Here is a 27,196-nt window from a genome sequence, read left to right as displayed (position 1 = left end):
AGGTTGAGGGAACTGGGGTTGTTTAGTCTGGAGAAAAGGAGGCTGAGGGGAGACCTTATTGCTCTCTGCAACTACCTGAAAGGAGGTTGTAGCAAGGTGGATTTTGGTCTTTTCTCCCAAGTAACAAGCAATGTGACAAGAAGAAATGGCCTCAAGTTGTACCGGGGTACGTTTAGGTTGGATATTAGGAAAATTTGCTTTGCTGAAAGTGTTTTGAAGTATTGGAACAGGCTGCCCGGGGAACTGGTGGAGTCACCATCCCTGGAGGTAAAGATGTGCAGATGTGGTGCTTAGGGTCGTGGTTTAGTGGTGGACTTGGTGGTGTTAGGTTAACGGTTGGACTACTTGATCTTAAAGGTCTTTTCCAAACTAAATGATTCTATGATTCTGCATCACAAGTGCTTCAGAAAAGTTCCTGGCCTGCTGAGTGTTTGCAGCAGCCTATCGGAGTAATTGATAGGTGTCGAAGAATCAGTGGGAGATGCGGTGTTTAAAAATACTGTTCAGTCCTTGATTTTGACGTGAACATTCAAAATGTAATTACTAGGCCAACCAGGCTGAAATAAAAATGCTGGATTTGCACAGGGAAATCCCAGAAACTGCAATTTTCTTTGCATGGGTTCAAGACTAGTTTTGATAGATTGGTGGCAGCTGTTCCATTGCTCCTGCCTCTTAAGAATTACCTTTGTTTTTTCCAGGGTCTCGGGACACTTAGAAAATTTTGCTTTTGTTTATGCAGGTTACTTCAATGCCTTTTTATATATAATCTCTATGTATTCAGTCTGTTTCTGTCTTGCTTTGGTAGGTATTTTTGTACAGCTGAAGTTGAAATAGCAGCTTTTCTTACACCAGCCGAGTGCAAGGTTAATAATTTTCAGGTTTTCTCTTGTGTTATTTTGGAAGCCGTAATTCCAAGAATATAAAAATGGAGTAGTTTGTCCGCTTTCAAATATTCACCACTACTAGAGGATTGTAGATGAATTATAACCATTTTTAGTTTTCTTGTTTCTTTTGGGGGAATATAAGTCATAACAACATAATGTAAAATGGGTGATGTTAGACAATAGAGTCCCAGGGATAGGTATTACAGACCTTTTGAGACTGTGTACTTTAAAAACTAAAATGTGGAAAGAATTAAGTGGAAAAGGTAGTAGGACCACTATCCTTTAAAAAGGTACAAAATCTCCTCTTTGAAAATTAGTTTCAATGTTTTACACTGCAGAGGAAATCAGTGTGGCAACAGGAAAACATTTCCAAAATCACATAGTCTCAGTGTTCAGAAAAAGAAGATTGAAACTGAGAGGAGGGAGCCAGAGAGAATATAAAGGTTTCCTGGTACAGCTTTTATTTGTTGATTTAATTCCAGTTTGTTTCTTCCTCTCTGAACCTAGATTAAACAGTTTTTACTAACTTATTTGTTCCCTCTTTGCTCAAGAATCTAAAAGGTCATTAGATGTCAGGTCTCTGCACCTGCTGTCAGACTTCTCAGGCTACAGGTATTTCTGAAACCTGCATTGCCTTCCTGATTTCAAGATGAACTACAGCATCATGATACCGTTTTTTTAACTGAAAAATCTCACATTTTAGGATTATCAGCCTTGGGAGAACGTGGTATGTTCTGTGATTGTGCAGTGGGGTCTGGACTATGTTTGGAATCTGTATTTTAGTTTCTTACTTTGCAACTCAAAGTTATCCGTGATTAACAGGTGGATTACTTTATTGAAAAGACTCTGTTGAAAAACTAAAGAAAGGCCTCAGGATGTATCTTAGAGCATTTACAGTAAAATTTCAAATAGAATTAGAAACTATTTGATAGAAGGCATCTTCCAAGCCTTACAGTTTTGCTTAAGAAAGGAAATGGCAAATGTGAAGAAGATGAGAAAGTAAGCTAAAAAATGCAGGTAATCGTCCATAGTCCAGGTTTTGGACATATGACTTGGTGAGATAATGTTGAATCAGAGCTGTTCCTTGTGCACTGATAAGGTCAGTACATCTGACATCAATAAACCAAACACCCTCTAATTACCCAGTCACTCCATAATGTGACTGACTTAAAGAAAATAACTAATTTAAAAAAAACAGTACAGCATGAATGTGGGGGTTAATTGCCATCTTCAGCTGCATCATTGTCTTGGCATGAAATGTTTTTGCCATGTCTCAGTCTCATTTTCTGGGCTGGGGTCTGGAGCTGATTACTTGGGGTAGTGGAGGGTTCAGAAAGACAAACATCTGCAACTGCTTTTGGTTTTCTTTCCTTTGGATGCATCTTGGAGCAAGGCTTGTGCTTACCTTTACAGTTTCAGAGGCTGAAAGATTTCCAGAACCATTCTTTTTGCTCACCTTATTCATCTATACAAGTTATAGAAATGTTCTTTTCATGCATTTATAGTAAAGGAATTATTATCACCTACTGCTAAGCATATATGTGTATATTTACGCATACAAACTTTCTGATTTCTAAATTATAATTTTTTGACACAGTACTAAAGAATCTCATTTAAGAAGTGTTTTCTGTATGCTAAGTGAAAGACATGACCTATGTGGAATCCTCAACCAGTTGCTAGCTTTAGACCCCTGATCCTTTAATATCCATCATATTTCAATAATGTTTGCATGTGCATCTATATAAAAGATTCAGAATAGTGTTCTTTTCCGAACTAGCTATTTTGCCATTGCCAGTCACTAGGGTTTTTTTAGAAGTAATATGGGATATGCTGTGGTTATAGTGTATTTTCTGCTTATGCATTAGTAGATTGAAGTCAGTATAGCTGGTGCACGCTTTACTTTCAAGAATTACTAGAAGGCTTTTTCTTCTTTTTTGTAATCTTTCAAAGAAGTATAACTAGTATTTGGGAGTCCGTGTGACTTTCTTTGCTTCCATGAAAATGTTCTTTTCATAGTTTGAAATCGTGAGAGAACAGAAGTGAGCAAAATACTAAATTGTGCTATAAATCAAGAAAATCTGTGTGAAATTATGTATTTTCTAATTACCTTGCTTAGATATATATTGAGCAAAAAAGCAAACAGGCTACACAAGCTGAAGAAGTATCAGATAAACAAACTATGACATGTGTAGTATTACTGCCATCTGACATATCTCAAGCACTGATTTTACTCATCCTTCATTCTTTATATCTGCATGTCTAGCAGTGTATGCATTTATATTTTATATAAAGGGCAGAGTCTGTAGTCAGAGCATTTGAGTTATGCTGTTAAAAATAAATTAAGGAACAGCAGGTGAAAATGATTCCTACACATGAATATTCAAACTGTACCTCAGATACTGTAGAAAGAATAATAAAGAGCAATGAAACTTTGGTGGGACCAAGGTGTTGATATGATCTGAAATAAAAGTTTTATTGGCACGAGATTGAGATGACTCAGAAAACTTACTCAAGGAGAGGCATGACCAGATTGTATGCGCCCCATTGCAAAACCATTTAAGAGTTTAAAAAATTGAGGGGGCAGTAGCACTGGGATGTTGGAAGTCTTAACAGTCAGGCTATTAATCTTGATTCTTACGCTCTTGTTCTTTAATCTCTGAGTAGAATGGGTTTAGGGGCTACGTAGCTAAATTGAAAGCTGGGAGACTCGAGTTCATTCCTCCTGTAGCAGCCATTTCCTATGTATCTGCATCACTTGAGGCAGGACTGACCAAGGTATTTAGGCACTTCAAGCAGACCATCAACAACTTTGAGTACAAATGAAGAAAGTGTGACTTTCACACTACTTAACTGATGGGAATCATGCTGCAGTTGTTGGATTCGGTGAGATTTCAGAGGAATCGGGAGCATGACCACTGTTCATTGCCCCATGACAGGGAATTTTCAGGGAAAACTCAGGAGCCAGAATACATTTGTGGAGCTGACATTAATTTCCCGATCACTTTTACAATGTAAAGGGAAGAACTGTGAACTGCTTAGATACTCTGGAAGTTATGGAAGGAAGCATATTAATGGATGACTGACTTCTTTTAATGTAAATTTTTTTTTTTCTTTGCTTACTTCACAGATCCTGTCCATGGACCACAAAACGTAGAAGTTGTTGATATTCGCTCCCGGCAGCTGACATTGCAGTGGGAGCCCTTTGGTTATGCGGTAACCCGCTGCCACAGCTACAATCTCACAGTCCAGTACCAGTATGTGTTTAACCAGCAAAAGTTCGAGGCAGAGGAACTCATCCAAACTTCTTCCCACTACACCTTGCGAGGTCTTCGGCCCTTCATGACCATCAGGCTGAGGTTAGCCCTCTCTAATCCGGAGGGCAAAATGGAGAGTGAGGAGTTGGTTGTGCAGACTGAGGAAGATGGTAAGTTATGTTGGGTTTTCTTGGGGGAAGGTGAATATTTTCAAGTTGTAAATAACAGTGTAACCCTCTGTCCCATGAGACTTACAAATGGCTTCTCTGGACAGTGTGTGTGTTATGTAAGTGAAGCTTTTAGGTATAAACAATTTCCATTTCACAGCCGCGTTCTTGAAGGGGCAGGACTCCCTGAAGTGCTTGGAAATTATATGCGCCAGTCTGAGCAGTTACTGAAGAGCAGTAGGTTTAATTCTGTAGAAGTTGTGTTCTGAACTACGCAGGACCCACAGAGCAGCTTCCTGTATTATATGGGCAAATGTAATCCTCGCGTGTGTTGATTTTTCTTGTGCCTTCACATCACTGTCCCAAAAAGAAGTATAATGTCTTCCTTTCCAGAACGTAGCTTTTCTTAATGCTGGTCTTCCGGATGTAGCATTTTATATATGCCTCAGAAGCTAAATTCATTTGGTGCTAACTCATCTGTTCTTGATACAGAAGAACTGTTTTCTGGAAGCACTGGTGGAAAGCTTTAAAGTGTTGTTATCCCATCTGAGCTATTTCAGACTCTCATAGGCTGCAAGGCTCCATTCTGTCTAATGTGTTACAGAGGAAGTGTTCCTTTCTCTGCCGGAGCTGTAAGGAGTTGCTGACCTGACTTTCTCTCAACTGAAAGTGGCTCTAGCGGTCCAGTATATCATATGGGGGGACAGAAGAGGGTGGTGTATCTTTCAGAAAAATTAACAGGGTTTTTATCAGACAGGCTTGGGAGTGCATTTAGTTAGTTATCTTCTGCAGCATTAAAATTTTGCTTGAGTAGGTGGATTTTTTTAGCTGGCCTTGTAGCCATAATGAAATATAGATCTTACATTGTTACTTTACTAAGGAAATCAGTCTTTCATATTTATAAAGGCCCAGTAACATCTTCATGCCAAGGTGCAATCTGGCTGTTTCGGTGGATAGAGCTTTGCTGTTGTGTGGGAGGAGAAGGACAAATTAAATCCCCCGCTGCTGCTGCTATGCTGTACTGGAATAAGGACGTACTGGAATTAGACTCATATTTTTATCAATTCTTATTTTATTTATCATTTAGTGGCTAGATTAGGGTATTCTTATTTGAACCAAATGTTGAGAATAGGCCTTTCATATTGATAGTACCTTGGTAATGGTAGTGCCTTGAGTTTTGGGGTTTTTTTTATTGTATTATTTTTATTTGCAGCTCTAAACTTCCTGTCTGGTGGCCTCTTGGTGTCTTCTGATGTGTGCACAGCTGGAGCTGGTGGTAGCTTCTAACACAGTTTTTTTTGTTTGTTTGTTTTTCTTCCTCTGTAGTTCCTGGACCTGTTCCCTTGGAATCCATCCAGGGAGGACCTTTTGAAGAGAAGATCTATGTTCAGTGGAAGCCTCCAAATGAGACAAATGGCATCATTACACTCTATGAGGTGAGGAGAACAGATTGTTGTCAAGGAATACATGCCACAGGGCCCTTTTCATATGTATTTAAGCCAACCCTGAGCTCTGAGAGATTTCAGCAGGTGCTAAAAGAAGCCTGATTAAAATAGATAAGAATCTTCAAGGCAGTCTACTGCTGTCACTGAAAAAGTTTTCTAGTTCAAAAAAGAGAAGAGATTTCTTTATCAATATTTGTGGCAAAATGAGAGCCAGATATTTCCCCCGTGTCTTGGGTGTTCAATTCCTGCCTTTTTTTATTTCTGCAGTATCTCCAAGGTCTGTTTTCTTTCCTTTTTTTCTTGAGGTAAATTTGTGTTAGATTTTATACCTAAATACTGCAACTAATTCCTCTCTGTCTTTCCAGTCTGGCAATCTCAGCAGAATATAGCCATTGAGTCTTATCTTATAGTGTTCTTACTGAATCTTTCAATGACATGTTTGTCTTTTGTCTACTTTCCCTACCACCAAACGAAATATACAGCAGGTTATAGGATGATCAGTGACCATCCTATGCTGGATGAAAAAAAAAGTGATTCTAGAGTGTATCAGAGGAGATGTTTCTTGTTAAGATAAGGAAGCACTAGTGTTGCCGTGCTTCTGATGAGACTGTGTCCATACCGTCATGTACACCCAAATATGCGGAAAAGGAATATAAAAGGAGGACTGCTTTAGAGGATTGTGTGAAATGAGAAATAGTCTGACAAGAGAAGGTAAAAGCAGTTTTATTAAATAGCAGAAAACGGTGCGCCAGTGCTGGCTAAGTGTGTTTCAGTTTATAGGCTCAACATTTACACAGTAAGATTAGAAAAAGTGAAAAAAAATTTTGCTTTTATGGTGATGTAAAATTCTTCACTGTGGGCTGGTGCAACATTTTCTGACACAGAGGGGCAAGAACCACTTTTTTGCTTTCTCTTTTATGCTGGGAGAATGTGCAGACTTGTTTTGGAAAAGGTATGGATGCAAGAAGCTACTCTGCTGTTGCCAGTGAGGTTCTGCTCCTTTCCCCTTCCTACCCGGCTTCTCAATTTGGAACAGCATGTCTTACAACACGTCACTCCTAGATGTCCTTGCTAACACAGTGGTGGTCAAATGGAAAAAATCAAGCAGGTTTAACATCGGTGAGCTCTTACTCTACATCATGAGCAAGAGATGGCAGCTTTCTGCAACCATACTTTTAGGTCATCTGTCCAGCTGGCTCACAAAGGGTAGATTGTATTTGATATGGCAAGACTAAATAAATGAATAGAAGTTCCTCTTGCTAATTTTGTGTCATTTCAGCCAGGCGATAATCCTTGACTAAAGTAAGGAGTCCTATTTTGCTGGTCACTGTTGAGACATTTGTGGAAATCTGTGCAGGTTCATACCACCTGTCTGTACTAGACTAGAACTAACCCCTGCAATTTCTTTTTTTATGAACGTGTACTACAAGCTATCCTGTGTCTTTGTAAGGAACTATGCAACAAAGCTGTCCCTATTTTTAAGGAACTAATCTGAATAGAATCAGTTGCAAAGTCATTATTTTTTTCAGCAACACAGATGACCTATAATGGAACACATTTAAAATAATCCAAGTCAAATGATGCAAAAATAACTCCTTTTAATTTTTAAAGAGGCAGTTTCCTACTAAAATATTGCCTTGGGCTCAGCTCATTGAAAGGACTTCAGCAATCTGAGTAGCCTTTCTGGCTGAGCAGCTGCATAGAGATACTTTATTGCCTCCAGGGTAGTGATGCATCATGACAGTGTCTTTGCCCCTCAAGTCATATCATTGCTCGAGTCTCAGTGGAGGCACAAGCAAATTTTTCTTTTCTGATGATGATGCTATGTATATTTGGCAGCTGAAGCCAAAGAGAAGTCAAGGTGAATTCAACTCTTCCTCCTTTCCCCCCTCTGCCTCATCTCCAAAAGGATGAAAATCCAAGTGTTAAAAACACTAGGAGAACCAGAGTGCCTGAATGTTGTCATGAATGGAAATGTTTTCCTTTCCTCTCCCTTCTTACATGTGAAAATACATACAGAACATTCCCCTTCTCCGTGGCATCCTGAGACAAGTTAATCAGCTGGAGATAAAAATACAGATGAGCAGTTACACATAACCTGGAGACATGGCCAGAGCATTCTCTGGGTGTAGTTGTCAGGGTGTTGAAATCTGTATCACAAGCAAATAGGAGTGCAAGTAACAGGAGATCGTGGTTTTGAAACTGCTCAGTAAATAAAATGTAGGTATGTGCACAGAAACATCTCATTCTGCTACATGCAACTGAAGTTTAATCTTCCTAAAAATACTGAGAAGCATCCAGTATTGTCCATGTAGTTGCATCTTCTGTATTGCTTGCTTAATCCCTAGGCTACTATGGATGCTTAAACCTGCACCTTTTTCTCTACTAGTGTTGTTTCAAGATTTCCTGCCATGTGTCTAGCACCAAAGTAATCCCTCAGTGGTAATGACCTCCACAGTGTTATTCTAGACAGGGTTCAGCCATTTTTCAGTATCACCACGGCCTCACATTGCTTTAACAGAGTTCAGCTGACCTATTGGTTAAAGAGGAAAAAAAAAAAGAAAGCTAGTGGTTAGTCTTTTATAGGTTTTCAGTTCTTTCCCGTGGCCTACAGTACTGATCCAGGTAGAAGCAGAAAGTTTTAATGACAACAGAAGAAAAAAAACGTCAAACTATGAACTTGTGCGGCGCTGGTCTGACGAGGCCTCTGCAGGGAGCACCGTTCCTGAAGCCCGGCACTGGCAGCGCTGCTCTGGCCCCAGGAGGGGCCGGGAGGCTCCGTGATGTGCCAGCAGATTTGCAGCTATCTAGAAACGCCGCGATTGTGTCGCTGGCCTTAGGGAGAAACAAACCCAAGAGCCTACCAACATTTGTTAAAGAAAAACTCTCTGCAAAGTACAGGTGAAGAAATACCATTTTATGAATTTGAGCTAGTGGTGTCGAGTTACTTGTTACACTACACCTGGAAGTAACTAAGTAACGTAACTAACTAACGGATACCTAGGTTAACACATCGGTATCGTGCAAGTAATGGTCTCTTGGGCACGAACCCTCTTAATGAAAGCAAATACAAAAACCTCCTCCTCCTTTTAAGTGATAATTCTCTATTTACCATCACCTTCAAGATCTGATTCGTTGTATCTGGATGCTGTATTTTCTCTCTAGTTCTGTTAAGAAATGTTGTTTGTAAGCCTCTAAAATGCTTCCAAATAAACACACTGTCTATTCTACTTACATCCCACTTGCTTTTCCTTAGGACAGATTTTCTTCTCAGATCCCTAATCATTCTTGCAGTTCCCTGCCAGGCAGACTTCCATATCGCACAAATTGCCGTTGCAGTTTGCAGGCGCACCGCTTACGTGCCAACTGGGCAGAAATTCAGCAGCGCAACCTTCAGCAAGTCATTTGGCAGCCAGAATCACTAATTTTGTAATGACTGAATACTTCTAAAGAGCCTAAACAAAATGGAAGGACCTTAATGAACCTTTTAGACTTATGCAAGTCTCTTCTGATTGATATTTATACTTCAAAATGCTATTGTAGTCTTTTAATAAAGGTGGCAGTAGCCTTGCATTTAAAACTGGTTTGAAGCCCCTCTGTGTTCAGTTGGAGAATTAATTGTTTCACTGGATATAGCCACAGCTGTATTTTTAAACAAAGGAACCTTCTAGAGCCCCAAATCAGTATGTAATTGCAGTCTGTTTCTAGGGAGCAGAAACCTCTTGTTCAAGGGAACTTGGAAAGCTGTGGGAATTGCAAGTCAGTTAATCAGTATGCTGAAAGGATTAGGATATGAGCCGCGTAGAAAGCGAGTGCTGGTAGCGTTCGTTCTGGGGGTGTTAGGGGAGCACAGCCAAGCAGTGAGTAACGCCAGCGTGTGCCCAGTTAGTAGGTGCCAGTGGGCCTGTCCAGCCAAGTAAGCCATTGGGGCGATGCACAGGCTGCTGTGGCAAGTAAGCCCTGCAATGGAGATAAAGCTTAAGAGCTCTGCTTATAATCAAGTCCCCAGGTAGCTCCAAGGTGTGTAGGTACTTACGTGAGAGAGGTAGATCAATCTCTGTTCAGAAACACAGGTAAACAGCGATAATGGATTTTGCTGGTACATTGGTTTGGGTAGAATGTTCTACAGAGATGTTTTTGCATGTGACAGCCATGAAAGAGGCGTTATTACAGCTGTCTCTCATAGCAAGCTGTGAGTGGCAGAATCTAATAATATTGTAGTAAGTCCTGTCCCCCCCCTTCAGTCTCCTGGCAGACTGAAAGCACTGCACCTTGTTGAATTCTTTTTTTACCGGTCCTGAAAAGCTACTATGCTTTAAAATCCCTAATAATCAAATGCCGCTTAGTGTGCTTATACTGTGTAGGAGTTCAGCTTCAGAGCCTTTGTGTACAGAGAGATGCAACAAAGTTGTTTGGTTTTTTTTGTTGTTTTTTTTTTTTTTTAAATTTTCTTTATCCTAAGTGTGTGTAAAGTCAAACCACTATCAAGCAGCAGAAAGATCTATGCTGCCATTGGATTGCAGGAACAAGCAATCTAATGTAAGGTCATGGACCAGCTTTGGCATTTAAGTTTTCCTGCTTTTAGACGATGTGAGGTTGTCTCAAGCATTTGTTCCATAATCCAGATTGAAGTGCTTCAGATACACATGTGAACGCAGATATTTTGTGCAAACTTGCATTTAATCTTGAAAATGTAAATAAAAAAAACCTTAATTTATATCTGCATTTCACTGTTCATTTGGTAAGTCAGAAGCTTACTGGTGCACTCAGTAAGTGGTGTTGGCTTTCACCTTTGTAAATATATTTTTCGTGTGTAATCTATTTCTCAGAATTGTCAGGTTTTAGAATATTTCCCCCTTAAGGGGAAAGAAGGAAAAAAACCCCACTTAGCATTCCTGTCTGAACTATTTGTCACGTTACTGGGGGAAGGCAGTGTATTGTATGGTATTACAATCTTAGAAGCATTTAAAGGGTGACTCCTTGGCTGGAAAAATGACTCTCATACTCTTGAAGTCCTTTCAATGAGCCATGCTGAAAAGGCAATGTTTAAATAGCAAGCTGTCTTTTTAAACATCGTAAGGTGTAGTCTTGTAATCACTTACATTCTCATCTTTACGATTATTAGGTCCCATGTGGGTTGCACATGGGTCTAGGGAAAAATAAAGATGCATTTGCAGCTTCTAACTAGGTAGTTTTCTCAGTCGCTGTTTCCGAAATGCTGTAAATATCTGTTTAGATGCCAGGAATAATAATATAAGGGACTTTAATATACAATTCCAGCTCTTTATTGGGTGCTTGGAGCCTAGTTCCTCTATGCCCAGTGGATTTGAGTTTAAATTGCACTTCAGAAGTTGCAGTTCTTCTTAGTTGCCATGTAAAATTGCAGTCTGTCCTTCATAATCTCTCAAGTTGCCAATATGCCAGTTCTTGATCACTCACTACTCTGCAGGAGAGGTTGTTACATGGAAACTGCTTCTTAGAGGGTCATGCATAAGGTCAATATTTGTGGGATGCACTGCCTGCATGTACAATAGGGTGGAAACAAATTTATTCCACCTTTGACCCCTGAAAGTACATACTTACTGTAACACAAGGCATGATTATCTGATGTGATAGCTATCCGCTGCCTGGATATGCATGCATTTCTATTCATAGCCGTTTTTTAAGCTATTCAGGAAACTTGACATTTTTAGGAAAAAAATCTTCCCTGCTAAAAGGTGTAGTAAAAAAAAGTTTCTTGGAAAAGCTGAAAGGGTTGGGAACTCAACTTGGCTTAGTCATTTGTTTGTTTATTTAAAGGCTTTTTTTGGCTAAGAAGAGTGAAAAATGGCTCCCACAAGAAGGAAAGCAACAACCACGAAATCTTGCAACCAATTTATATAAAGCTTTACAGTCGAAATAGTAGAAAGATGACAATTCTTGGAAATTGCCTTCAGTGAGAAGTGGCTTTGAATGTTCCCATGAAAATCAATCATGCTACGGCTTCTCAATTGCATTCTGTGGATGCACGATACTCCTGGGACGAAGCTTTCTCACTTAAGCTCACTAAGTGTGCACTGAAGGAAGTCCATGCTACACACAGCTGGCTGCTGCATTTAGCTGAACATTAAGAGAACATTAAGGATACACTGTTAAGTGCTCAAAACCCAGGAAATGATCAATTAAGGATTGTATATTCAGTACTAGCTTTATCACTCTTCTGTTCGGGCATTTGACAATGAATCTTCATGCAATTGGTTATTACTCTCTGTTCATCTGCAGCACTAATGTTGTTTTCCTTTGACACTGGATTTATACGGTGTCTTGTACTGCAGTATATTGTTTGTCCAGAGTCCATGAAAGTCAATTACACAAAGAATAAGTGTTTTACTGCTTCTGTACTATGCTGAATTAGAATTCTTTAATAATCTAAACTAGCAACAAAACTGTGTGGCCATGTATAATGTGTTTAAGTTTGAATCTCTGTCAGCTCTGTAGTAGGCTGTTTCATTCTCTGAATTACATGTAAGGAAAGCTGTGCATATATACCCAGCTAAATTAGTTCTGTAGTTAACAGCTTTTTGTGCAGAATTGTGCCGGAAGAGGGCTGGGCTGGTTGAAGAGAAATTTTTTATTATATGGTTGCTGACTGTAGTATTTACTGAGCACTAGGTAGACAGGTTGCTTAGATGCTGCCAATGTTTTGGGGCCCACTTAGTCAGGATTCAAGCCAGAATTTGGAAAATGAATGGTACTGATTGCACTGATTTATTATCTTTTTTGGCAATTGATAAAGGCGATAAATCTGAGCATTGCTTGCTTTCTTAGCAGGTTGGGATGTTGTGTCAGCCACAGACCCTGTTCTGTTTCTGGGATGAGGCAGGGCTCAGTGAGATGGCTTTCCAGTGAAATTTGATGAGCACAAGGTGACAAGAAATATCTTTTCCTCCACCAGTCAGCAGAATGCCACAGAGAGCCCTTCCCCCCCCGCCCCTTCCATGCTGATGAATAAAGTAACATGGGCTATAAGCTCCTTGGCAGGCCTAGAATTCCAGTCTGTGCTTCAGTGACCCCTCTGCTGTACACAGGGCATCTAAGGTGGCTTCTCTGATGCTGCAAGGAAAACCTAATTCACCTGTGCGCAATAATATAGAAGCCAACACATGCAGCTGCTGTTCTGGTGAAACAGGATGGCTTTCCGCCCCCCAGCACGTTCGGAAACATAAGATGCCGTAGCAGAACGGACGTCAGTTGGAGCCCTGTTGATTTATAGCTGGTGTGGGGGAGAAGAGGAGTTAGGCTCAGGTCTATCTGGTAGGTCCTAGGGCAATGACTGCTGGCTGTTCGTGCCCCTCGCATCTAAGGCGGGCAGCAGCAGATGCAGGCTGGCTGTTCACTCAGGTGCTAAACCCTCTTGAAAAGAGCCTGCTGGATCTTTGTTGTTGATTCTCTCTATCCTGTCACAGTTAGTTTAACACAGCCTTAAACTTAGGAAATATTTAAATGCTTTCCTAATTAGGGATACCTTTCTCAATATACACCTTAAAGAGCTTTTGAACAAACTTCTTCAAATTATATGGGATTCTTACTTGTGTGCTACTCACGGTAACTTGCAAGATATATTTAACTTGCAAGCATTTGTTAACGATGCTCTTTTAAAACCTATGGTTTCCAGTAACATCTTGGATGAGAAAATGAGAGGGTTTTTTGAGAAACTCTGATGTCAGGGGTTTTTTTAAATGTTTGACAACCCCCAGGTAAATAGAATACTTGTGTTATAAATAGTATGAATCAACTGTTTAAAAAAAATTGCTTGATCAAGCTTTCCAGAAATAAAAGCAATATACGGTCCCTTGAGCACAACAATTTCTTTGATTACCTTTTTATTGTTCTTTTGAAGCAAATAGACTTGGAGCAATATAAATGCCATGCAAATGAGAAGATATTTGGGTACAACAAAACATATTTTTAATTTTTTTTTTTTTAAGAAAGGAATTGAATTATTTTAGAGTTGATGTTGAGCTCTTTCTAAGCCCAACTAAGTGATAAGAACTGAAAGAAAAACCCCAACTTATTCTTACTTATGATGAATTTCAAATTAAAAAAATCCTTTTGTAGATATGTGAACATTTTGTCTTTCTGCCTTCCAGTGCTTTGTTTTCTTCTCTAGAATAAATATAGTTTTGGTCTTTTCTTCTTTCAGACGTGCTGCTTCTCTGTATTGCTCATCCAGGAAAACAGTTGATTCTTAATCCCATTTCTTCCATCTAATCTTTTCAAGTGCCAGTGTTCCTGTGCAGTTATGATAATATAAATAAAGCTCTTTAAGATTTCCATATTCGTATCTTACAATATCTTGGTTCCCAAAATGATTAATAAAATTAATGATTTAACTAAGTTGAAAGCAAGCTACAGATACATGTTTGTACTTCCTTCCCACATGTTTTTTTCTGTTTCACCTTAAGTATTGCTTAATTTAGCAATTTAGGTAGGATTGAAAAATTCAGAAGTGGTGTCTTTATCCCATTAACCAGTGCAACTGAGGAACTGTGTAAAAGAAGAAAAGCCAGTCAAGGTGATCTTCTCATCACCTTCAAAAGGAGGAGATGCCAGTATTATCGTTTCTTTCAGGAAAAGAATCTTATTGCTGTCCTTTGTCCACGTGTATTAGACCTGGTGTTTATGATCCTGCCGTCCAGTGGATAGGATGGGTTTGGGTTTGGTTTACCAGTCTCTGTCACTTTGAGTCCCTGGTCTCCCTTTTTGCCTTCTCCTTTTTGCCCTTCCTGTTCGTTACCATTTTTTCCTGATTTCTGTTCTCCCTGCTGTCCAGGTGGCATCTCTGACAAGAAGGGCAGGACAACTTTCATAAGGATGCTGGCAGCTGCTAGGTTTTGGCACAGGAAGAACGACTTACTCTTCCCTTTGTTTCTAATTAAACCTGAAATTGTGAAAAGCAACTTAGGGCGAGGCAGACACCTGCCTTGGAAAATAAACACAACTGGATAGTTTAAGTCACTAAAAGTAGGTGGTATTACAATTATCAGCCACAGCAATAGATAGGACTTGATATTTTGTCTATAAATGTGGCAAAAACATTTTATACTTACTTGGGTCTTGCTTCTGTTGCTTTATGGTGTATAGCAAACAGAGCAGCTGTAAGTGGTGTTTTGAGTACTCCATCGTGTTGGTCTGGGTTTTTGTTCATTGTCCACAGCTTTTGCTACGGCAGGTGTAGCATGGCAAACCAGCTATGAGACATATTAAGCAATGCTTTCAGCATCAAGAACTGAGGAACGAGTAAGGAGATTGAATAACCGCCTCAACGCTGCAGTCCTATCAAAGCAATTTCTATAGTTGTCATTTTCTGCTATTAAACTGAACAATGAGGCTCTCCAATAAAATCATATGAAATAACAGCTCATTAAAAACTGTCCTTAATATATAGCATGCTAATTAATGTCAGTGGGGTGCAAGCTTGAATGGCAGAATAGACTATAATGTTTAGAAAGTAGGTAAAATAAAAGAAGATATTTTATCATTAATGACCTTTTAGTAAACCTAATGAAATCCTTAATGGCCTGAATACATTACTGAGGTGCTCCCAATTGCTTTGTTACCTACTCCATTCTTCCTTCCTTATAGACATTAAACTTGATTTTATTTATAGAAAACAAAAAGCAATAAAGTCCCAAGGAAATATGAACAGGAAGAAGGAGTCTGAGCAAAAGGAGAGTAGATGAGACTTCTAAGCCCTACTATCCCTGTTCTTGGTCAAGAGAAAGGCTGGGTATAGGACCGTGTTATATCCAGTCTTGTATATGTGTTGTCTGTGTTTTTCTTCAGGTTTAATTGACTCCATGTTTATGTGACTCTCAGTAAACAGGCAAATGGGCCTCTCTCATTCACGGGGTCTCCCTAGGTTAACTTCCATATTCATTCTTAGAGCTGCACTATGGCTTTTTATACCATTACCAACCGTGCTGTGCTTGTGCTGTGACTAAATTAAAGGACTTTATTCTTCAGGGCTTTTAGTCTTTCGCATGTTGCCGGCCTTAAATATAACTTGCAAAAACGCTTGTTTAACTCTCCCTTAACTTTCTCCCAAAAGTAGTAGTACAATGGAGAAAATGAAAGGCCATTGCTTCCTCCCATTCCCTGGGTGAAATTTAGCAGGCTGGGGAAGGATGTAAGTACCAATAATTGCCTGGCTTAGACTGAGTTTTAAGATGTGGAAAATGCGCCAAATCATCTGGTCGTAAAATATATTCTCCAGTTCTAAAGTCCAACACTGGAGAAGGATTGTTCACAAACCTGTTAGCTAACTCCTTCCTGTTTATTAGAAGATAACTTTCTTCAAATTATTCTATTTGTGTAACACTTGGTGCAATTACCTTTAGTCTTGTACCCCAAATGTCTGAAACTTCCTGATAAGATTGAAACTAATGTCCATCCCAGCTGCAGTCCGGTCACCTGCAGTAGTAATTGTTTCGAAGAAGAACAGGCAGTTGGTGAGTCTTAGAAAAAAGAGCCCATGGCCTGCTGTGTAATCATGTTTCAATCAGCCTTATAGAACCATGAAATTGATTGTCCCTGTGACGTACTGTACACCTCGGAACAGATACTGTGCTAGGCAAGTTAATGCCTTGTTTGGCTCCAAGCACACAAAAGAAGAAAGCTTTTTTCCTTCCCCTTCCATTCTCACAAACCAAGGAGGAAGGGAGCACAAATCACCTTGAAATCAGAATTTGAGAACATAGCAGCATCAGCCAGCCCTGTTTTGTTTTCCTAATCATGCAGTAAAAAACATGGTGATTCAGGAGAAAGATGCTCAGGCTGTTGGCTGTGTACGAAGGAGCTTGGATGGATGACAAAACCAGTGGTGGTGATGACCAGGTAATCAGAGAGCTATAGGAATCGTGAAAGTCTGACACGGAGTGTCTTGTTCACATGGTATCTTCTTCAATACTGGAGTTGGCTTCTGTTGTCTTCTGGAGCTGAAAAAAAAGGGGATGTTATGAAGATGCAGTCTTGAGGCAATGAAGAATATTCCTCTTTGTATACCTGTAAAGAAGGTCTGGCCCTGTTTTCATAGAATTTAATTCCCATTTCAAACTCCCTCATTTCAGGAACATTTTGGTCTTTCAACATAAGTGAAACTCCATTCAAAATCAACCCACCAGTGAAAATTCTAGGAGCTCCTTCTTAACGTGAGTCTTGTCCTTGGAAGATTTAACATCTCCAACATTTTTGTATTTTGACTTGAAATGTTCCCAGTTCAGGGCCACTCTTCAGTCTGAAGTGCTGCTTCTGATGGAGAGTAGTTCATTAGTCACTGAGTTTTCCTGGGCTAACTAAAGTTCACAAGAAGGAATCAAGAAAAGCAAGGCTTTTGCTGTCATCCTTATAATGCTCCTATGAGGCCCCTGTCTCCTATGGAAAATCTGAGGACACAAACTAGAAAATACATAATTAAACAAAAAAAACCAACCCAAAACAAAAACACCAAACAGAAGACGAACAACTGCTGAAACAGCAGAAGGTGCTTCTATCCAGAGTTATGTTGTGTTTTAGAATTAATGGTTTTTCTCTAAGGCCCACTTTGGTGACGTTTCCAGAGTCAGACATGTGGTCCCCCAAACTGCTGGGCAAGTTGAGGCCTTTTCTTCTTCATGAGCTCCTGCACAGGACTGCTCCCATGTGTGACTGGTGGTTGCTCCAACCGCCAGCTCTTCCTGGAGCTGGAACGTTGGCAGCAGAGCAGTGTGGTGTGGTGCGTTTGGTTTGGTTTGGTTTCTTTTGCACAGGCCACAAAGGGCTTGTGGCTGCAGAATGATTGTTAGTTTGTTTATTGGAGAAGAGAAATACGAACACAAGTCATGCACGCAGAACTCTGCATACTGCTGTCTAGGATGTTTTTCCTTTTGGTGCTTGATAAGGTTCCTTTTTTCACTGAGCCAAAAGCTTTTTCTAAGCTATTTAACTCTGTCTCTGTGACAGTGTAAAACTTGTATTAAATTTGGACGAAACAAAAATAATGTGTATACAGCATTATTAACTTGCCATTTTCTTATTTAGGACACAGACAAATTAGAAATTCTTCAGGTTATCCAGACAAAAGCTACATCCTTGCTTAGCTATCATCCTTATTAAGAATGAGCTTTGTGAACTTACCCATGCTGCTGCTAAGCAAACAGCACTGTTGGTAGATGTAACTCAATCCTTTTCCTGGATTCCTAGACCAGGCTTCCAGCTAAATAAAACCACGGCTCCTGCTTTCAGAGGAGTGCCAGCAAGAGACAAGTCTGCTGCTCAACTGACACTGAAGTTTGAACAACCTTGGCTTGGGCAGGAGTAATGAGACACAGCCCTGGGCTATAAATTACATTGACTTGGGAAAAATGGGAATTCATTCTGCTTTGCCCGAGGCAAAGGTCTGCTGTGCTGTCAGCTGAGTTTCTTAGACGCTCGGTTTCCTCTGTCATGGTAATAAGTACCAAGAAGGCTGCTTATGAAAGAGTTTTGAGGAAGTCCCTTGTTATCTGCTACTAGTTTAACTTGAATAATCGCAGCAGCAGCAGCAGAGGGGTATCTATTTCCAGCTGTGTTACTGACAGATTTAAATAAAGACAATGGACTTTGTGGACCCTTGGAACAGCCTTTCTGGCCCAGGAGAAATCCCCTGCAGCTACAGTGGTTTGCTAATGGTCATCATGTGAAGAAATGGTATTGAGGAGCTGCAGTTCTGTTTGCTGCATGGAGATCTTGGTGTTTTCCTTTGTTACTCTAAGCTCCTCGGTGGCATGAGAAGAAAATTGTCAAGTGTTTGACATTTCTAATAGGGGAAGCATGGTAGAAATGGATCTGGTTTTTTCCACAAACAAACCTGAGATAAAGAGGAAGCCCTAGTGAAACTTTTGTGCCTGGGAAGAATCAAGATGTGCAATTTATCTACTGTTTTTTCATGTAATTACATAATTGTTTTAGCAGCTTTGCTCCTAAAGGGCTCCACACACATCTCGGTGACCAAATTATTTGCTGGGATTTAACACAGTGCTCTCCAAACAGAGTATCTGTGAACATAATGCTTAACGATCTGCTGGGGGCACACGCTGCTTGTGGAAGTCTTGCCTGTGATTAATCAATTAAGAATAAGATAAACCCAACAGTAGTTCCTCTGTTTTGCTAGATGATTTGAAACACGCTGAAGCTGAACATGCGTCTGTACTTGTTTGCAGTTCCACATAGGATTTTCAGTGTTGTCTCAAATTAGATAAGCATAGGAGTAAAATACTCTGCCACTGGTGCTGTGCACAGCAGGTCCTTTAAGAATGACAGCATCTGTTTTTTTGGAGAAAGCCTCCCTCCTGTACCAGTAGTAATATTCATGGTACAGACCAGGACAGCAATATTTTTACACTCTTACCAAACAGTCTGTGTGTAGGTCTCTGTGTAGGTGGTTAAGAGAAGGTGGTTTGTGTTTGCTGATCTATCTGACTGGGCTGTTTGCAGGTTTAGTCCTGGATGAGATTGGCTGAATTGCCATCTGGTCAGGGGATTCTCAGAGTTTTCACAAGTCTATTACAGGTCTTTTCTGAATTTACATGCTATGTCAGCATAGATGAGAAAACCGACAGAAACTCTTAACCAATAAAGCATTACGGTTGCACTATATTGATCTCATTAGGAGACCTGCTTGCTGCATGTCTTTACAGCAAAATGCAGACGTGTCCCTGAGCACTCAAGTGCTTGCATCATGTGCGATGCATGTTTCTTGCCTCTCTCCCCAAATAAGCAGAGTGAAATGAAATAATTGCAAAAATAATTAGCAGCTTTGAATTAATTGTCATGCTCCATATTAACTGTTGGAAGAGAAATGTGGCATTTCAGAAGATAGAGATGCATTTTATTTTTCATTTAGTTTCCTTCAGAAAATGTGGGAGCTTCTGCTGATAATGTTTCTGGGACTTCATACTAAAAAAAGGACAGGTATTAATCTATGGGAAGAACACCTTCCTCTGCATCCTCTGTCTCACCTAAGGGAATGCAGGATTTGGGCAGTGTACTCTGTGGCATGGTTAGTACAGCTTTTAGCAATGTGTCAATCTCTAAATTTACTGTTTGTAAATATTTCTGCATATAAACTACAGATTATAAATATTGCCAGCAGCTAAATGCATTGCAGTCTGGTACAACCCATTCAGCCTTGTCTGCCCCTCGGAGAGCCATTATTTTGTTGAAGAAGGTAGCAGATGAGGTGGCAGAGCTCTTCTCTGAGGTGGCGCTTGTTTTTTTCTACTTCTTGCCATTGCAAGCAGATATGTCCCTGGATTTAAATGTAGAGGAAGATATGTTGCCTTCTGTTCAACAGCTTTTCCTTTTCATGCTAAAGTCCCTAGAGAGAAATATGCCTCAGTGGATGGGACTGGTGCGAGGTATCACTGCAATCTTCTGCTATTAAATGAAGCTTAACATCACTGCCAAGAACCTGGTACATTAAGAAGCCAGAGTCACGCCTTCGAGTAAGGGACGAGAGATGACCACCTAAGAGCTGATGGGTTCCTGCTGCCTTTTAAAAATCTGGAAACTCAGTGGGTGGCTAGATACAGTTCTGTAGCTTGAGAACCTGAATCTCTTTGCAGGTGTTTATGTGAAAATCTATCTGACTTGCAGAGAGATTTCTGGGGTCATCACTTTCATTCAGAACAGATACAGTGTAAGAGCAGCCTTGGCTATTGAGTTTTTGGGTGCATTTGCATCCAAGTTCTAAATAATTATGATGATAGACTTATCTAATAACAGCAGACTTTGATTATTGTTTTTTCTTGTCTCTTAACCAAAACTGTCTTTTCTTCCCTTGTTTCCTGGTTTGTAGCTGTGGTCCCCGGCCATTCCTTGGAAAGGTTATAATTTCTTTAGCCTCTTTTGGTTAAGGGAGAGTCTGTGCAGGGGACATTATCTTGTATCCAGATGTCTCTAACATAAGTGTTTCTGGCAGCCATGTTCTCAGTTCATTGATTTTTGTCAACATGGTAGTAAAAATAAAAGTAACTGTGCTTGAGAGTGAAAAAAGGATGAACAAAAAGCCCACCAGTATCTGAAACTAAGCAGGTCCTCATTGCTTTAAGAGTGGAAAGAGCACTCTCTTTGCAGATGAGTTTTGTGAGCAGCAGGTCATGCAGACATCAGAGAGTATAAAATAATGACTTCGTGTCAGAGTGTAGCTTGTGCTCTTGTACTTGCATTACTTCTCTTCCCACTTAGAGTACTCATTGTACTGTACTTCTAATGTGATAAACATATCTGGAATGAAAATGCTTAGCTGTATCCTAATTATAGGAACACTGCTTCTTGTTTTGGGAGGTATCCTGAGGTTATGATGACATGCTGAATGAATGCAAAGTGGTACTTTTTGAAAATGTTTCTAAAGAGTAATTCTGGCTTGTCTTGCTTCTGTTAACATTGTCGTCATTTTGGCGTCAATCTGCTTCCATGATGGATGAGTTTTCACGTTGCATCTTGACTTGCACGGTGCTGTCCTAGGCATGCTGTGATTAGGTCCGTCTCACCGTTCTCATTCTAATAGTTGCCAGAATATTTGTACCTGCAGAATTCAAGTTATGAATAGTAGCTCTCTATGGATCTACTAGTGACAGTAAGGTCCAATTCACTCCATATATAGCAGGTGGACATCATCTGAGAAGGTAGGTGCAACTGTGAGAAATGACTGTATAAACTAGTACTTCTGGAGGGAGTAGGCCTGTCTTGTTCATGGACGTTTTAGCTTCGTGTTGTGCAGAGTAAAAACTTAACTTGTTAGCCTTACACCACCAGTGCTCTACAGCAGTGTCCTGTGCTTCGCCATGGCTTGTCATCATGTACTAGTCACGTTGGGTTTGTGTGACTCAAAAGAAACAGGGTTTGAAAAAAGACTCTCAGATCAGATTTGGCTTGCAGAGCCAACGTTAGTGAGACATGAGAAGAGTTGGACCCAGCTCAGCATTTAGAGTGAAAAGTGAACTTGTAAGGCTGGCAGAGATTGGGGTTTCTGCAAAATGACCAGCTCATACAAGCAGCATGACTCCGCCAACTGCAGCTTCAGTAAGGTTTTCCTCTTTACATCAGCTGAGAATTTGGTTCAATACTTTCTTTGCCAACTTCAATGCATTTTTTTATTAAATTCAAGCCATGAAGAATGAAAGTCTGCAATACATTTCTAATTTTTAAAAATTGCTTAAAAATAGGATCATAATTAGATCAGCAGGAAGCAATTTTTAAAAAATTTATTGTACCGTGAAAACTAATAGCAACTTGATGCCGTAATCAAAGTGCCTGGGTCTGTTTTAAGTTATGCTAGTTTTCTCCAGAAATGACCCATAAAAATTTATATTATTTTTAGAGCTTTAATTAGCGAAGTATGTAAACTAAAATAAATTTGAGTTTTAGAGACATTCAGAAGGGAAGAAAAGACAATATAAATGTTCATTCTAGTTCTTATTTATTTGAAAAGTAATTATTTCCTTTGATGCTAAATCACCCTTTCTTCTTCTCACTCGATACGTGAATTTTCTCTCTGCTAACAGAACCTTGAGATTTTATTCCCAACACTTTGGCCCTGTCATTCAGCTTTATTAAACTGCCAGTATGTTTGAACATTTCAGTTCCTCATTAAATTTTACATTTTCTCCAGCTGTATTGATCACTGCTTTTTTACAAACTGGGAATGTAAATGATCCCTTTGCCATCTATGCTGTGGGATCATTTGGCTTTGTAAAAGGCTCCTCAGCGTTTTATGCAGTTTTCCTAGTCCTGTATTAAGTGGTTTTTTTCCCTTCACTGTAAGATGTACGTTGGATCCTGCTTTTTACTATTGTTTTCCACAGAGCACTTCCCCCAAAAGTCAGACTTTCATAAAGCTAACGTTCCTGTTTACACGCTTCTCTGGCATTAAACTGTGTGTATGCAAATGGCAAAATGCAAACTTCGGAGTCTGTTCAGACGAGCCACTCTCACTCGGGGACAGTAATTGCTTCTATCAAATCCTTGAGCGTTCAGAGCATGTACAGGCAAATGGGAACTGGCGTAAGTCCCTTGTGAAAATTTAGCTTACTGAGATCAATAACTTGCATGCGTGCCCCGTATGCTGCACAAATAACCTGTTCACGGAGACTAAATTTCTGATAAAACTGCTTGAGGCCTGACAGCAAGGTAATGTGGGGACGACAGGAAAATGCGGTGTGCCTTTCTTTTGGTGTTTTACACTCAGTTATTCACAACAAATTTTCTCATAAACGTGAATTCTTTGTAGTGAGGAGCTCCAGAAGAAATGGACCAGTTGTCTCAAGAGGTGGGGAAGGGAATCCAGTGTTCCAGTAGCTATCTCAGGGGAGTTGATGGTGGTAGGAGCACCCAGGAATCTTGTTCCTTGCTGCAGCTGAGGAGGATGAGGAAAGAAATACTGTTATCACCAGTGCTATGCCCACCTGGTCCTGTTGGTACTCTAGTTGAATCCTGGTGTTTGTAGCCCATGGCACTGTCCCTGTAACTTTGGCTGTAGGGAACCTGGCACTGAAAACCGGAGAGAGCATTTAGGTTAGGAAACGTTGGTGTGTTCATATGTTGAGGTGCATGAATGCCCTGGAGATTCTCTAAGACTGCTGTAATCATAATTAGTCTAGGTTTATTACTGAAGATTCAAATCTAGGTTTGAGAAATGCCAAACCTGGAAGACTTGAGCTTCCCCATGAAGCAATACGCTCCCCTTGGCAAATGGTTTTGGTATAGAAAACACCAATATTTTTAAGACTGAGACCTACACTCCGATGTCCTCGGTGGTAACCTGATCTCCCTGGGGTAGTTCAGATTTGCTCTGTTGCCCAGGGCTGAGAGCTGTGCAACAAAGGCACCTCAAATTTCCTGTAGGGACGAAGACAGCTGAGCAGGCGTCCTGGAACTCACTGGAGCTGCAGGACGATGAGATTTCAGTGTCGGGAGGGACAGAGTAGATATGAATGACCAGACTGCTCGTGATAGATTAAAAAAGGGGAGAGGCTTCTCTTGAAGTGCCTAAGAATTGAGTTATCTCAGAGCAAAGTCTTATGACCAATTGGCTTTACCTTGCTGGATGATCATAAGCTAAAGAAATGACTGCAGAGCCATGCTACTAGCTGATTCCCTCTGCTAGCAAAAGTGAGTTGCACTGAACAGTCTGTGTGTGTGTGTAAAATATATCAAAACACACTTAAACTGCTGTGTCTTTAGGCGACGTCTTTCATGCAAATCATGTCTTTTTTTCAATAAATTACCCTTAATTTGAATCAATAAAAAAATCTGCCTTTCCATTACTGTGTGATGACTCTCTCCGGCTCCCTAGTGAATTCATAAATCTGTTTCACTTTCAAGCCTCCAAATTATTTTAATAAGAAACAAGGAGAAGCAGTATAAACTAAGCTTTCTGCATGACTTTTCAGGACCAGGTGTCTGCACTCTAATTTGCCACATTTTGATGCCACCCTACTCATGTTTTAGACTTTGGAGCCTAAGCTGAGCCTCATTCAAATTTGCATTCTCATTATTACTATTCAGAATCTGAATAGTTGGTAAAAGGCACTAATATTGCAATAAGTCCAGGACCAGCTGGTAAGTCTGTTTGAATTATACTTTGTAGCAAGCTCAAAATGTCAATATAGGATCTTTTTCCTTCTGTACAATGCCCTGATATTTTTTTCAAGGTAAGGTTAGGCAGCAGCCACCTGAAGGTATTTTATTTACCTTTTAGTTATGGCTAAATACAATGTTTCTATGCTTCTCTTTTGCAACCTATTCCCATCTTTCAACTGACATACTAGATTTGGAGAACTCATATAAAAGGTCTGTAAAATCTTGAAATTGGGCTAGAAGAACCTGGCATAAAATACTGTATTCACAGCTTTGGTATGTCCAATAGCAAGCAATTATTTTTATGCTCTTTGGGGCTGAACCACTATAGGCTTTGAGGTTGAAACCATGAATCACTTGAGACTATCAGAAAATATAGACCTGCACTAACCAAGGGCTTTTTTGTTGAAGTTCCAGCTCAAGCTTGACCACAAATAGACATAACTTTTCTAATGTTGTCATTTAGATTTTTGAAGCCTTTTTTCTGAGTCCTTCAGGAATATGTACATACTCTACCCATTTTTGATTTGTGGAAACCCTTGGACTACTTCCTTCCCCTGAAACTTTTTTATGCAGGTGCAGACCACTGTACAGCAAATTTAACTACCCTGGCTGGCTTGTTTTTCTTAGTCACCTTTAAAATAGTCTTCAGACTGTTAAGCATCCAGAGGTGAAAAAAAAACGAAAAAGATGTTAGGATTTGGAAAGTGTAATCTGGATGGATGGAAGGGAGGGTGGCATTAGCATGATCTGCTGCATGAATCACTGTGACTAAGTGTTCTTTACATACTTGCCTGGGGTTGCAAAGGGCTGGAGTCAGAGCCTGAGGGGGTTCTTCCTGCCTTTTGCTCCCATTGCCCTGCTGCAGTCATCCTGCAGTGTGGGAGGCATGGCTTAGGGTTACAGTGTTTGGGAATAGGGGACAGTGTGGGAGAGGGCACTAAAAGAAATGCCCTAAAGAAGGAGAAAATATTTTCTTCATCGGAGAAAATGTCCACTGTTTCTTGTTCTGTGGTCCTCTAATTTTGCTTCGTAATTCAAACCTAATGAAGGACGTTTTGAAAAGTGCCTAAACCTTTCAAGTTTAGTTTTATTCTGTGATTCCCAGTATGCAAAGCTTAAGTCTACATCTGTGGCAATTAACCTTGTTCACCTCCTCGCCATGACAAGTTAAAAACTCTTGGCTTCCTCTGGTTCCTCGGGAAGGTGCCGCTACTCTGCCTCTCTGCCACCCACTCCACCTCTGTGTCCAGACGTTGGCACAGCAGTGGTGTTGGCAACATGGCTTTTCGTGGCACTACGTGACACTGTCACTGAGAAGCCAAGCTGTTTACTTCTGCCCCCTCAAAATTCTTCGAGAGTTGAGGGTAGGGAGGGAAGGGAGATAATTGCACCAAATAGGACAGATGTATTGCAAGTTCCCACTGGTGCTCATGGAGGCCAGGAAAGATCCTTGCCAAGGTGGAGGGCTCTAACGGGGACCACAGAGCCGAGGTACAGTTTTTATAGGGATTTTTCCGCTTATTTATAAAGCGGAGATGGAGCTAGTGAGACTCATCTGACAGTTTGGTGCTTGATTTTAAGAGAAAGAAGCAGCAGAGCTAGATTATCCTAAAGGGGGAGTTTGAATAATAAATTGGACTATTTTAAACTTTGTCTTTTGAGACTCTCTTAACTATATTGCCTTTTAATGCAACCTAAAACAATCCAAAGAATCTTTGGAGCATCACAAGGAAATTGGTGATAAAAAAGAGGGGTGGAGTGAAGACTGCTTGGAATAACACCACTAGCGTGGAGAACAAAGATAAGGAGAATAAGTCAATCTAATGGATTATCCAATGAACAAAATCGATAGTTGACAATATTCCTACAGATGAAGTAAAGGGAAGATCCAACAGACCATTAAAAAAGGGAACAGAAATGCATCTCTCTTTCACTCTTGTTTTGAACTCAAGAGCAGGCAAATGTAATGGAGTACAGCAAGTGTGTAACGCCAAGAGTTTAGCAAAACATTTTAAAAGTGCAACAGAAGTGTTTTCATGTGGACTAGAAGTTGATTACAGGACCATAAAACCAAAATTGGAGTTGGGAGGTATCTAGAGATCTTAACAGTTCACTTTTCATTCATGTGGTCACCACAATTTACGTTCAGAAAACAAAATAATACAGCTGAACAAAAAACCTTACAATGTAAAATATAACATAATGAACAGAATATGGTTATTTCTGTGCTAGTCAGTGTTTGAGTGAATGCCCATGTTTTTTCAAATGTAATAAAAAACAAAATTCAGTATAGCATGGGGAGGAAGGTCTAAAGTAGGCTTTAATTTGTCTTTATGCAAACGAAATGAATTGGCCTCCGCTCCGAGTGCTCTGTGTGAGGCCTTCGCTGATGCAGTTCTCAGACGTGCCCCTTTGGACATGTATCCCTCTCTTTTGACCAGCCAGTTGTACTTGAAGAAAGCAGGATTTCAGTGTTTTTGAAAAGAAACTGCTTTTGCCTTTGCTCAAGTTTCTCACTGGAGCCATCCACCTTGCGCAGCAATGAGCAGAGGCTACACCGAGCTTCAAAATATATATCCAGGCTCCTCCGTCAGTTACTTGGAGAGTGTGGGTGAGATAACAGCACTCGGGAGAGCCAGGGTGATGTCTGGGATGGGAAGAGAAGTATTTAGGCATCATATGGTGGCTTTTCTGTTGACTGTCTGGTGGAAATGGAGGGACACAAGGAACGGAAGCGTTTCTGCCCAGAGAAAGCAGCTACAAATAGAACCTCACACAGAGAGGTGGGTCATGGTACAATTTTTTTC

General features: G+C 40.2%; 1 protein-coding gene across 3 annotated transcripts in view; it reads left to right on the top strand.

The window, feature by feature from the left end:
* PTPRT (protein tyrosine phosphatase receptor type T) overlaps positions 1-27,196 on the top strand; it is a gene marked incomplete at its 3' end in the record, with an annotated part of 341,057 nt that overhangs the window by 182,448 nt on the left and 131,413 nt on the right. For all 3 annotated transcript variants that reach the window (XM_082007343.1, XM_082007341.1, XM_082007342.1), the window contains exons 7-8: positions 4,012-4,308; positions 5,632-5,741. In XM_082007343.1, the coding sequence (XP_081863469.1) occupies positions 4,012-4,308; positions 5,632-5,741 (407 nt within the window). The remainder of the gene's footprint in view (positions 1-4,011; positions 4,309-5,631; positions 5,742-27,196) is intronic.

The sequence above is a fragment of the Phaethon aethereus genome, assembly GCF_964289735.1.
Source record: "Phaethon aethereus genome assembly, chromosome: 16".
Lineage (NCBI taxonomy): Eukaryota > Metazoa > Chordata > Aves > Phaethontiformes > Phaethontidae > Phaethon > Phaethon aethereus.
Note: the sequence above shows the minus strand (reverse complement) of the source record. Positions and strands in the feature narration are given on the sequence as shown.